This window comes from Pongo pygmaeus, chromosome 23 (assembly GCF_028885625.2).
Source record: "Pongo pygmaeus isolate AG05252 chromosome 23, NHGRI_mPonPyg2-v2.0_pri, whole genome shotgun sequence".
Classification (NCBI taxonomy): Eukaryota; Metazoa; Chordata; class Mammalia; order Primates; family Hominidae; genus Pongo; species Pongo pygmaeus.
The window spans coordinates 35,924,412-35,937,216 of NC_085931.1; the positions used below are offsets into that span (position 1 = coordinate 35,924,412).

General features: G+C 50.9%; 1 protein-coding gene across 5 annotated transcripts in view; it reads left to right on the top strand.

Moving 5' to 3' along the window:
- The window catches only part of KIAA1671 (KIAA1671 ortholog), a 242,847-nt gene that overhangs the window by 67,964 nt on the left and 162,078 nt on the right, over positions 1-12,805 (top strand). For 4 of the 5 annotated variants that reach the window (XM_054469004.2, XM_063662918.1, XM_063662919.1 and 1 more), the window contains exons 2-4: positions 4,909-5,060; positions 7,538-9,130; positions 12,115-12,202. In XM_054469004.2, coding sequence (XP_054324979.2) covers positions 7,593-9,130; positions 12,115-12,202 — 1,626 coding nt within the window. In that variant the 5' untranslated portion in view covers positions 4,909-5,060; positions 7,538-7,592. The remainder of the gene's footprint in view (positions 1-4,908; positions 5,061-7,537; positions 9,131-12,114; positions 12,203-12,805) is intronic. The other variant, XM_054469003.2, reaches the window with a different exon arrangement.

The window sequence follows — 12,805 nt, forward strand, 5'->3', positions numbered from 1 at the left end:
ATCAGGGAGACACGGGGGTGTTAAGCAGGGGAATGACATCCTGGCGCTTGCACGTTGGAGACACCCCTGGCTACTGCTAGGTGAATGGGTTGGAGGAGGCCACAGCTGAGGCAGGATCGTCAGTGAGGAGGCTGATTTTATTATTTTTAAGACAGGGTCTGGCTTTGTCACACAGGCCGGAGTGCTGTCATGTGATCTTGGCTCACTGCAACCTCAGCCTCCCAGGCTCAACAATCCTCAGCCTCCTGAGTAGCTGTGACTACAGGCACGCACCACTACACCTGGCTAATTTTTGTATTTTTTAGTAGAGATGGGTTTTTGCTGTGTTGCCCAGGCTGGTCTTGAACTCCTGGGCTCAAGTGATCCTCCCACCTCTGCCTCCCAAAGTGCTGGGATTATAGGCATGAGCCATTGCGCCTGGCCAGAGGCTGATTTTAAATGTCCCTTCTCAGTGAAATCTTCCCTAGCTAGCCTTTCTCACATTCCCTCTTTTTCTGTCACTTATGTAACATTCTGGAGCTTGTCCTTACCTTTTTTTTTTTTCGTCCTTTTTTTCATCTTCGTGAATGTCCATTCCATGGGAACAGGGTTTTCTATTTGTTTTGTTCAGTGCTGTGTCCCTAGCGCCTGGCCCAGAGCCTGGTACATAGATGCTTGATAATTGTGTATTGGAAGGAAGGAAGGAAGGAGCTAGGGCCACAGTCGTGAGGATACAGACGAGAGGATGCACATACTCCAGTGGTACTTGACATTTTGATTGGGGCCCTTTCTGGAGGACAGACCTCCTGTGCACAGCAGCCCTTCTCTGGGAGGACACCAGCATGCACTCTGCCAATCCGTTCCTGGCTCTTTTTTTTTTTTTTTTTGGGATGGAGTCTCACTCTGTTGCCCAGGCTAGAGTGCAGTGGTGTGATCTCAGCTCCCTGCAAGCTCCACCTCCCGGGTTCACGCCATTCTCCTGCCTCAGCCTCCCGAGTAGCTGAGACTACAGGCATTCGCCACCACGCCTGGCTAATTTTTTGTATTTTTAGTAGAGATGGGGTTTCACCGTGGTCTCGATCTCCTGACCTCGTGATCCGCTTGCCTCAGCCTCCCAAAGTGCTGGGATTACAGGCGTGAGCCACTGTGCCCGGCCCCGTTCCTGGCTCTTTGCATGGCTCACTGCACAGGATGGATTTGCAGATTTGGGGGCTAAGGTCACATTCCGGAAGATGCTGGAAGGTGTCAGGACCAGCCCACGCCTCTCACCAGATGGTGGCATTCCCAGGAAGTGGCAGCCAGAGATGACTGAGTAAATGACTGATAAGCTCTCAGATCGAATTTAAGGGTGTAATTATGAAAGATCTTCAACAGCTGTTAGAATGAATCAACACCTCTGAATCTGGGAGAAAAGCTGCCAAACTGTTTGGTTTTGAATGGAGTTAGGGTTTTTCTTCCCTTCTCTCTTGTGAGGCTTCAAGCTCCATGGCTGTGTCCCTAGCACCAAGTACAGAACCTGGCGCTTGGGAGGGAGGCAGTGAGTTTTGGCGGAAGTAGGGTCACAAGGGTGGACAAATGAATGCTTTCGAATGACTTCTGTGGAATTTCAGCACCTGTTGCTCTTGGGTGACTCCCTTCTCAGACAAATGATTTTTTTTCCTGCATGAAATAGCAGAAAATGGGAATCTTGCACTTTGCAAATTAAGCCTGGGGAGATCAAGCTTGTGGACTTGGCAGGTTCAGCAACAGTAGAGAAACACTCATTGCTAGCCCACTGCCTGGGGTCAGCCTGATGTCCCGTCTCTCATGGTCCTACCACAGCCTCCTGACCTTCCCAGATGGATGCCTTTGTTCTCCATCTGTTCACCGTGCTGCCCTCCATGATAATTTACATACATGTGAAGCTAGAGGTGGCTTAGACTTGGTTTCCCTTCTTTCTCTGGGGAGGTCTTGTTGACTTGGCTTTGGTCATAATGCTCAGCTAATACACTGTTTAAAAAAGAGGCTGAGGCTGGGTGCGGTGGCTCACGCCTGTAATCCCAGCACTTTGGGAGGCCGAGGCGGACGGATCACGAGGTCAGGAGATCCAGACCATCCTGGCTAACACGGTGAAACCCTGTCTCTACTAAAAAATACAAAAAAAATTAGCCCGGCATGGCGGCGTGCGCCTGTAGTCCCAGCTACTTGGAAGGCTGAGGCAGGAGAATGGCGTGAACCTGGGACGTGGAGCTTGCAGTGAGCTGAGATCGCGCCACTGCTCTCCAGCCTGGGAGACAGAGCGAGACTCCGTCTCAAAAAAAAAAAAAGGCCGGGTGGCCGGGCGCGGTGACTCACACCTGTAATCCCAGCACTTTGGGAGGCTGAGGCGGGCAGATCATGAGGTCAGGAGATTGAGACCATCCTGGCTAAGACGGTGAAACCCCGTGTCTACGAAAAATACAAAAAAAAATTAGCCGGGCGTGGTGCTAGGCGCCTGTAGTCGCAGCTACCTGGGAGGCTGCGGCAGGAGAATCACTTGAACCTGGGAGGCAGAGGTTGCAATGAGCTGAGATCGCGCCATTGCACTCTAGCCTGGGTGACACACCGAGACTCTGTCTCTAAATAAATAAGTAGCCAGATGTGGTGGTAGATGCCTGTAATCCCAGCTTCATGGAGGTTAAGGCACGAGAATTACTTGAACCTGGAAGGTGGAGTTTGCAGTGAGCCAAGGTTGTGCCACTGGACTCCAGCCTGGGCTACAAAGTGAGACTCTGTGTAAAAAAAATAAAAATAAAAAAATAAATAAAATAAATAAAAAATAGTGAACATGTCCACCCCAAGAATAAACAGCATCTGGCCTCTCCGTGAGTGGGCTTCAGAAATGTTTTCGAAGAGGCTAACATCTCTGAAATTAAGTGTAACATATGTGATAACATTTAAAAGAAGACTTTAAAGCATACAGTTAAATTGGTTTCCTTGTATTTTACAGCAGGTTAAATGAAAACCTGAGAATCATGGTTTTCTAGGTTTGGCTAGGACTTTAAAATATTACGGAGCCATCTACTATGGTGGTTTAAAAACTTCTTTTACTAGGCCGGGTGCGGTGGCTCAATCCCAGCACTTTGGAAGGCCGAGGCGGGCGGATCACAAAGTCAGGATTTCAAGACCAGCCTGGCCAACATAGTGAAACCCCGTCTCTACCAAAAATATAAAAATCAGCCGGGTGTGGTGGCATGCACCTGTAGTCCCAGCTACTCAGGAGGCTGAGGCGGGAGAATTGCTCGAACCTGGGAGGCAGAGGTTGCAGTGAGCTGAGATCACGCCATTGCACTCCAGCCTGGGTGACAGAGTGAAATTCCGTTTCAAAAAAAAAAAAAATCCCAAAAAAACTCCTTTTACTTTTCTTTGTTCATTGATTTATTAATTCATTCATTGACTCATTTGTGCAACTGTGTTTACATACCAGACATCTGCTAGGCATTTGCAGTGGTAACTTGAGAGGCAGTTCAAGATACAAAGCAGATGATGGGTCACAGAGGCACTGTTTGGTGTAGAGGAGCGTGGACCAAGGGACTTAATTTATCTTGTCCTTCTCCTTTTCCTTCCACGTAGTATAGTCACTGAGGTGGGTTCAAGGTTCCCAAAGTGGGGTGACATTTGTGTACCTTTGATCCTAATTCAGCAAACGGTTGCTCTTGGTGACTCTTTTCCCAGGAAAATCCATGCAGAGAAGCATTCATTCCACATTTGGGCAGGTGAGCTGCCGTGACAGTGTGAGGTTAATGTGGATGTAGCAGGTGCCTGCCCTCGGGGTGGAGCTCCTCTGTGTGGCCCAGTGAAACTGATAGAGGTCTCTGGGTGAGGGTTGGTGGATTGAGCCTCTGGCTGAGCACTTCACAGCTTTTTGATTCTGTCATTCAGTAGCCACAGCCACAGCTAGAGTAACTCATCTTATGTCCCAGATTGCTTAGAGTCATTTGGCATGAGACTCATGGTACCTGGACTTATTTAGCATCTTAGAGAGTGGGCAGCAGGGGCAGAAGAATATTTCTTCATTCATTTACTTATTAACTCAGCAATGATTTATTTCTCTATTCAATAATCATGTATCTGGTGCTTTTATGTGCCAGGCTGCTGTGCTAGCCACTAGGGATTTGGGATATCCTCTGGCGGGGCTTACCATTGAATGGGAGAGGCTGATGTGAAGGATGATGTCGTATTAAATGTAACAGTGCAGCCATGCTAAGTCCTGCCAAGCCTCCGAGTGTATGTGGTGCTCTGTGAACAGGTAGGAGGGGTTGTACCAGGTTGAAGGGAGACAGAGATGTGTGAACTGTGGTCTGTGTCTGTGTGTGAGCAAGATGGTTGTCCCAGAGAGCAGGCATAGCATGTGCAAAGGCCCTGAGGAGGCATTTGAAGGGCTTCAAAGAGGTGCAATGTTGAAATACCGCTGATGAGCAGAAGCAGCTACCAAGTGAGTCAGCACCTCGAATGCTCAGTAGCTACCTCCTCTAAGTCAAGTGAGTTATGCAGGACCACCAGTTCCAATTCAAGGCAATCAATCCTCCTATTTGCCCCCACATCCCGCATTTAAAAAGTGACATTTGTTACCTAGTTGTAATTGCTTGTGTGTGTATGTGTGTTTCTTACAGAAGACCGTGAGTTGCATGGTTGCAGGGGATGTTTCATGCTCATCTTTGTACACACCGTAGGTGCTCAATAAATGTATCAGAGAACAGGGAAGATTTTTACTGAGCACGTACTGTGGGCTCAGCACTATTTATGCACACGTACATATAAGGCTACAAAATCGAAAAGCCAAAAGGAGCATACGTTTTACAAGCTGGAGTAGATGCCAGCGGATGCATTTGGAGCTTGAAAGCTTTTGTGCCGTCTGTTCCCATACTGCCAGAACTCCGGAACTGAGACTGTCATCCTGTGTCTCCTTAGACCTGCTGAAACTCAGCTTGCTGGGATGAGTCTGCTTTCCCCCCTCTTGTTTCTGCCATGGAAGTGTGTGGACAGCCCCATTCATGATGACATGTGACACTACTGGCTTTCCCCAGCAGTCACACCCCCTGACCCAGGGCCTGCCAGCTTGGGTAAGTGGGGCCCATGCTTGACCCAAGCTTGAGGGCTGGAGTGTCCAGGGGCGTGGAGAGTGCCTGTGAGTTCTGCCAGAGAATTTTCTCTCTGTCCTTTGAATCCTGTCATTGTTCCGTGTCTCATGTCCTGGCTATTACATATGTATCCCCAATCAGGGTTTCCAGAGGTCACAGGGGCTGGCCCGAAAGGCCAGTGGCCCTGATTCTGGGTGGGATTCTGGAGCCTTAGAACTCTGGTTGGGATCTTTGTGTATGGAAACTCTCTAATTCTCCGATTCTTCATATCTGTCCCTCCATTCTACCTCTAACCGTGTCTAGACAGTGTTCTCCAGTTTGGGGAGATGGAATCTGTTAGCACCATCGAGCGTGTAAGGAAGAGAAAATATCAAAATCTGTCTGCCTTTCTTTCCTGGAGGCTGCTGAGTGAGTCAGAGCCGGGGGAGCAGTGTGGGGCCCCAAGGACGGGAAGTGGAGAGGCTTGTGTTTAACTAAAATACCTTCTACTTTTTTAGTCCGTCTAGGTGGGGGCTGGCTGGGGGCAGTTTCACAGGGAAGAAAACACTGGCATGAAGAGAGCCCGGGGGATCGAGAACAGCAACTTACCTGGCACTTTTTAAGACCAGAAAGGAATAAAAAATAATTTTTAAAAAGACAGAGCTGAGCCGGGCGCAGTGGCTCACGCCTGTAATCCCAGCACTTTGGGAAGCCGAGGCGGGCGGATCACCTGAGGTCGGGAGTTCGAGACCAGCCTGACCAATATGGAGAAACCCTGTCTCTACTAAAAATAAAAAATTAGCCAGGCATGGTGGTGCATGCCTGTAATCCCAGCTACTCGGGAGGCTGAGGCAGGAGAAGCGCTTGAACCCGGGAGGCAGAGGTTGCAGTGAGCCGAGATCGTGCCATTGCACTCCAGCCTGGGCAATAAGACTGAACTCCGTCTCAAAAAAAAAAAAAAAAAAAAGACAGAGCTGAGGCCGGGTGTGGTGGCTCATGCCTGTAATCCCAGCACTTTGGGAGGCTGAGGCGGGTGGATCCCCTGAGGTCAGGAGTTTGAGACCAGCTTGACCAACATGGAGAAACCTCACCTCTAAAACTACAAAATTACCTGGGCGTGGTGGCGCATGCCTGTAATCCCAGCTACTCCGGAAGCTAAGGCAGGAGAATGGCTTGAACCTGGGAGGCAGAAGTTGCTGTGAGCCAAGATCGCGCCATTGCACTCCAGCCTGGGCAGCAAGAGTGAAACTTGGTCTTAAAAAAAAAAAAAAGACAGAGCTAAGTGGGTGGTGGACTTGAGGTTAGGTTTCAGCTGGGTGATTGTAGGCAAGTCTGGCGACCTCTCTGGGCCCTTTCCCTTCATCTCCATGAGGGAGATAACGATCATTCCTTCATTCTTGCCTTTTGGAGTTGCTTGAGGATTAATGAGAGAGGAGGTCCCCTGCTTTGAGAAAACAGATCTCATAGCAGGGTGAACAAGAGGCTTATGCCCCAAGCTACCACAAAATGGGGTCTCCTAATTGTACCCACTAAATGGGGTTGTGAGGAGGATGAGATGTATAAAACACAAGAAGCATGTGGCATAGCTCTAGATCTCACTCATGGGAAGCCCTCACTGTTGGACGTTTCTCTTTCTATTAAGAATATGAAGGCAGTCAGCATAAAATGCGTGTTCAGCAGAAAAGAAACACAAAGCAAACAAATAACGAAAGCAGGTTGAGTGAAAAAAATGAGAATGGCTTCTTTTTATGGCATCTGGAAGTGTGGGGGAGGGGAAAGAAAAGGGACTAAGGGATGATTGGGCGGGGTTGGTGCCTAGGGCATGGGTTCCAAGGTCACTAACCAGCTTTGTGCTCCCAGGCACTCCTGAGCTGCATTGCTGTGTGACCTGCAGCAGGTTACTTGGCCTTTTCTGTGCTAGGTGCTTAGCACACACTTGTGATTAGGATCACCTGGGATGTGGGCAGGCTCTGCAGTGGGAAAACAGGGTAACAGGAATGAGGGAATGCAAGGACGCTCCCACTGAGGCCTATTCAGGGAGGAGCATGTGTGGTGTGAATTTGGTGTCAAACCTGGTTTTAAGTCCTGACTTCGCCTCTTGCTTCCTGGGTGACTCCAGGCCAGTTACTTGGCCTCTCTGAGCTGGTTTCCTTATCTGTGTAGCAGAGATCACTGCTTTTTGCCATTAAGTGCTGGCCTCTAGGTTAGCTGTCAGGGGAAAGTCCTCCAGCGAGTGTTGATGCCTTTTCTACACCCTTGGAGCTGGAACGAACTTCAGGGATGGGGGTTTAGTCCACTCCCCTTGTCCAGATCTCAGAGACGGGGAGAGGCAGGCCCAAGCCTGCCCGGTGAGGTCAGCAGAGGGCTGTCGTATGGAATCTGGGGCTCAGGACTCTGTCCCGTTTCTCTAAACTGTTCTGCTTCAACCCAGACACTGGCTGTTTTCCAAATTTACTTTTTTGTTTGTTTTGTTTGTTTAGCAATTGCTTCTCCATTCTTGATGTTCCTAACCCCCATGAATCCACAACCATAACCATGGCCACGCGGGTCGAGATGGGCTCCATAACGCCCTTGACGGCTGTGCCAGGCCTGGGTGAGATTGGCAAGGAGGAGACCCTGACGAGGACCTACTTCCTCCAGGCTGGCGAAGCCTCTGGGGCTCCCCCAGCCCGGATCTTGGAAGCGAAGAGCCCCCTGCGGAGCCCGGCCCGCTTACTCCCTCTGCCAAGGCTCGCCCCCAAACCCTTCTCGAAGGAGCAGGATGTGAAATCTCCTGTCCCGTCTCTGCGGCCCAGTTCAACTGGACCTTCTCCCTCTGGGCGGCTCTCTGAGGAGCCAGCAGCAAAGGATCTGGACAACAGGATGCCCGGCTTGGTGGGGCAGGAGGTGGGCAGTGGGGAGGGCCCGAGGACGAGCTCTCCCCTCTTCAACAAGGCTGTGTTCCTGCGGCCCAGCTCCAACACCATGATTCTTTTTGAAACCACCAAAAGCGGCCCCGCTCTGGGGAAGGCGGTCAGTGAGGCGGCCGAGGAGGCCAAGCCAGGTGTGTCCGGCTCCCGGCCTGAGGTGGCTGCCAAGCCCGCCCTGCCCACCCGAAAGCCTGCGGGGACCCTTCCCCGGTCAGCACCCCTGTCTCAGGACACAAAGCCACCTGTACCCCAAGAGGAGGCAGGCCAAGACCACCCTCCCTCAAAGGCCAGCAGTGTGGAGGACACGGCACGCCCCATTGTGGAGCCCAGGCCTCGCCTGAAGAGAAGGCCCGTGTCGGCCATTTTCACGGAATCCATTCAGCCTCAGAAGCCAGGCCCTGGCGCAGCGGCCACAGTGGGCAAAGTGCCACCCACCCCTCCCGAGAAGACGTGGGTGAGGAAGCCCAGGCCCCTGTCCATGGACCTCACGGCCCGGTTTGAGAACAAAGAGGCCTTACTGAGGAAGGTGGCCGATGAAGGAAGTGGAGCCACAGCAGGGGACATGGCTGGGCTAGAGAGGCCCAGAGCAGCGTCCAAGCTGGACAGGGAGTGTTTGGTCAAGGCAGAGGGTCCTCTTCACGATCCTGATTTGGACTTCCTGGAGGTGGCCAAGAAAATTCGTGAACGGAAGGAGAAGATGCTTTCGAAGCCAGAGACGGGCAGCCCCAGAGCCCTGGGGGGCTCAGCCGGGGTCACCCCCAGCAATGACCAGAGTCCCTGGGAAGAAAAGGCCAAGCTGGACCCAGAGCCAGAGAAGGCTGCTGAGTCCCCCTCACCCAGGCTGGGAAGGGGCCTAGAACTGGCTGAGGTTAAGAGCAGAGTGGCGGATGGGGAGGCCCCGGCAGGGGGAGAGTGGGCCTCCAGGAGGAGTGTCAGGAAGTGCATCAGCCTGTTTCGGGAGGACAGCACCTTGGCCTTGGCAGTGGGGTCTGAATCCCCCCTGGCCACCCCTGCGTCCCCATCGGCGGCACCAGAGCCGGAGAAAGGGGTTGTGAGCTTCCAGGAACGGATCAGAGGCTGGACTGCCGAGGGCTCCGAGGCTAAGCCCGGGGTCAGGAGGAGGACGTTCCAGGCTCGGCCGCTGTCGGCGGATTTGACCAAGTTGTAAGTAGGCACGTCCCACACCCCTCCCTCAGCCGCCCACCCACAGACCCTGAGGAAAAGGGAACCAGGCTCCATGCTGGGCACCTGTCACCCCCCTCAGTTTACCTGTAGCCGAAGAGGAGGTAGTGGCAGGGTCCATTTCTCAGATGAGGAAGGTGAGGTGCGGAGAGGCAGTGCAGCTCCCCTCTGGGTATGGCCAGCCGGGGGGCCCGGAGCCCAATTTTCATGGCTTTTCTCAGCTTCAGATGTACTGTGTGATTGAAGTGGGCGGTATGTGCCCATTTCACAGAGGCAGGGCAGAAGGGTGAAATACTGTGAGGAGGTGGGAGCTGGATGGCATTCCAGCTCAGCCTGTCTCCATAGCTAAGCCTTTCTTCCCTGAAGTCAGAGAGAGAACGCTTAAGATTGGGCCTAAGCCTCTATGAGTGGCCCAAAAAATAAACTCAGACGAGTCAAGGTAACTTGGGCTAGTCACAGTCAGTTCGTTAATACTGATACTCTTAAGTCAGTTGCTTAATAATGATATTCTAAGTCAGTTGGTTAATACCAATGTTCTAAGTCAGCTGGTTAATACCGATGTTCTAAGTCAGCTGGTTAATACCGATGTTCTAAGTCATTTGGTTAATAATGATGTTCTAAGTCAGTTGGTTAATAATGATGTTCTAGGCCGGGTGTGGTGGCTCACACCTGTAATCCCAGCACTTTGGGAGGCCAAAGCGGGTGGATCACGAGGTCAGGAGTTCGAGACCAGCCTGGCCAACATGGTAAAATTCTGTCTCTACTAAAAATACAAAAATTAGCCCGGCGTGGTGGCGGGCGCCTGTAGTCCCAGCTACTCAGGAGGCTGAGGCAGGAGAATGGCGTGAACCTGGGAGGCAGAGGTTGCAGTGAGCCAAGATCACACTACTCCACTCCAGCCTGGACAACAGAGCAAGACTCCGTCTCAAAAAAAAACAAAAAACAAAAACAAAAAGGATATTCTAAGTCAGTTGGTTAATACTGATGTTCTAAGTCAGTTAATAATGATATTCTAAGTCAGATGGCTAATAATGATATTCTAAGTCAGTTGGTTAATAATGATATTCTAAACTTGGCCCATCTCCGACATCTCTTCTTTGTTTTCCCACAAGTGGCCACAACAGAGAGATGCCACTGGGCATGATCGACTGGCTCTTAATGGCATGCATGCCACTTACATACTTTGTCCAGGGTGGAGCTTGCAAAGGCAGGATCTCTGGGCAGACTGCCCTCCCGGCCCTGGGAACCAGGACAGCCAGCCAAGCCAAAGCTAGACCACTTGCCCTCAGTGCTTTAGAATAACCAGAAAAAAATACCAGTGCCTGGGCCCCACCCCTAGAGATTCCAGTTCACTTGGTCTGGGGAGGGTCTTCTATTTTGGTAGTTTTTATCTTATTTTTTATTTTTATTTATTTATTTATTTTTGTCACCCAGGCTGGAGTGCAATGTCGCGATCTCGGCCCACTGCAACCTCTGCCTCCTGGGTTCAAGTGAGTCTCCTGCCTCAGCCTCCCGAGTAGCTGGGATTACAGGCGTGCACCACCACACCCGGCTAATTTTTTTTTTTTTTGAGTTAGAGTCTCACTCTGTCGCCCAGGCCAGAGCAGTGGTGCGATCTCGGCTCACTGCAAGCTCCGCCTCCTGGGTTCACGCCATTCTCCTGCCTCAGCCTCCTGAGTAGCTGGGACTACAGGCGTCAGCCACCACACCCGGCTAATTTTTTGTATTTTTAGTAGAGATGGGGTTTCACTGTGTTAGTCAGGATGGTGTCGATCTCCTGACCTCGTGATCCACCCGCCTCGGCCTCCCAAAGTGCTGGGATTACAGGCATGAGCCACCGCGCCTGGCCTAATTTTTGTATTTTTAGTAGAGACGAGGTTTCACCATGTTAGGCAGGCTGTTCTCGAACTCCTGACCTCGTGATCCGCCCACCTTGGCCTCCCAAAGTCCTGGGATTACAGGCATGAGCCACTGTGCCCGGCCCGTATTTTGGTAGTTTTTAAAAGCTTCCAAGTCAATCTTATGTGCAGCCAGGCCTGACAACCCCTGAATTAAGATATCAGAGAAGGACACCTATGCCAGGGTCCTAATATGTTTCCTCTCACTGTGTCATCGAAGAGCCTTGGAGAGGCCGTGTGATTATCCCCATCTGACAGATGGGGAAACAGAGGCTCTGAGTTTAGACAGAACTCCTCTCAGCCTCATATATCCCAGAAGGCAGACCCTGGGTTGCTGAGTGTGGGTTAAGTTTAAGTGGTTTGATTTCTTTCCCTTTCCTTTTCTTCAAAGTCCCCAGCTTTGAACTAAACACGTGCTACATCTTCAGGTATTTACACCAGAAAGCTCTCCAGAGATGGAAAGATTCTAGCTCCACACCCTCTTCCCTTTTTAAGGTGGGGAAAACAAGGCCCAGAGAGGGCCCTGGTGATCCAGAGAGGCAGAGACAGACCTGGGCCCCCACACATTCCTTGACAGCCCACTACCCTTCAGTCTGGGGGCTGCTCTGAGGTGGGGCTGCTGTTTTACCTGGCATCACTAACAACAGCCATTCATTATCCCTCCTGGGGCATCTTCACTCTTCCCTAAACGCCCTCACGTAGCTATTAGGGCCTTGAGTAGCCTCTTATCTGCCCCATAAAAGGAATGGGGAGGTGTTAATTATCCCCGTTTTATAGTTGAAGAAACAGAGGCTCAGGTGAGGTCACAAGCCTAAACCAAGCTCCCCCAGTGAAGAGGCAGTAGAGCTGGGACTAGCACCTGGGTGTCTTCCCCCAGCCTGGGGCTCCTTCCACCCCAGTAATGCTGTGTTTGAGGTAGGCTCTCCCCACTGGGCAGTTCTCCATTTGGTAAGTGGAAAGGAAATGTCCTTTCTGAAGGTTACTTGGCCTGGCCTTCTGAGCTGGTGTGTGGGCTGGGGGGAATAACAGCTTCCAGCTCCATAAAGGTAACTCAGATCTCTGTACCAGGTTTTCAAGTTCAGCTTCCAGCAACGAAGTCAAATATGAGAAGAGTGCTGAGCTGAGCGGCGAGTTTCCTAAGGAACCGAGAGAAAAGGTAAGGAGTGGCTATGTAGCACGTCTCTCATTAACCAGTGGGCAGTTATGATTGCTGGAGAAAGAGCCTCCATGATCTTCTAGGCCCCAGGAAGACTCAGAAACGTGTCATACACACGATAAAACATTTTTTCTTCTAATGTTGGGACTTTGAAGTCCCTTTTGGCATGAAGAGTTGTGATTCCCTACTCCCAGGTGTTAAATGCTGTTTACAAATGTTATCAGGCATTTTTTTCTTCGCAAAGAGGCAGAGGGGCATGGCTTTCTTATATAGGAGTGCCTGCTTTGTTAAAATACTAAAATTTAGGTTTAAGATGTTAATAGAAACTCCTTCAAGGTCCTTCATAATTGTTCTTAGTGCCTTCCCCCTACTTACCACCTAGTCATAGAAGGAAGAAGTAGGTGGCTGGGCACAGTGGCTCACATTTGTAATCCCAGCACTTTGGGAGGCTGAGGTGGAGGGAGGATTACTTGAGCCCATGAGTTTGAGACCAGCCTGGGCAACATAGTGAGACTCTATCTCTAAAAGAAAAAAAATTTTTTTTTAATTAGCCAGATGTGGTTGTGCATGCCTATAGTTCTAGTTAAGGCTGAGGCAGGAGGA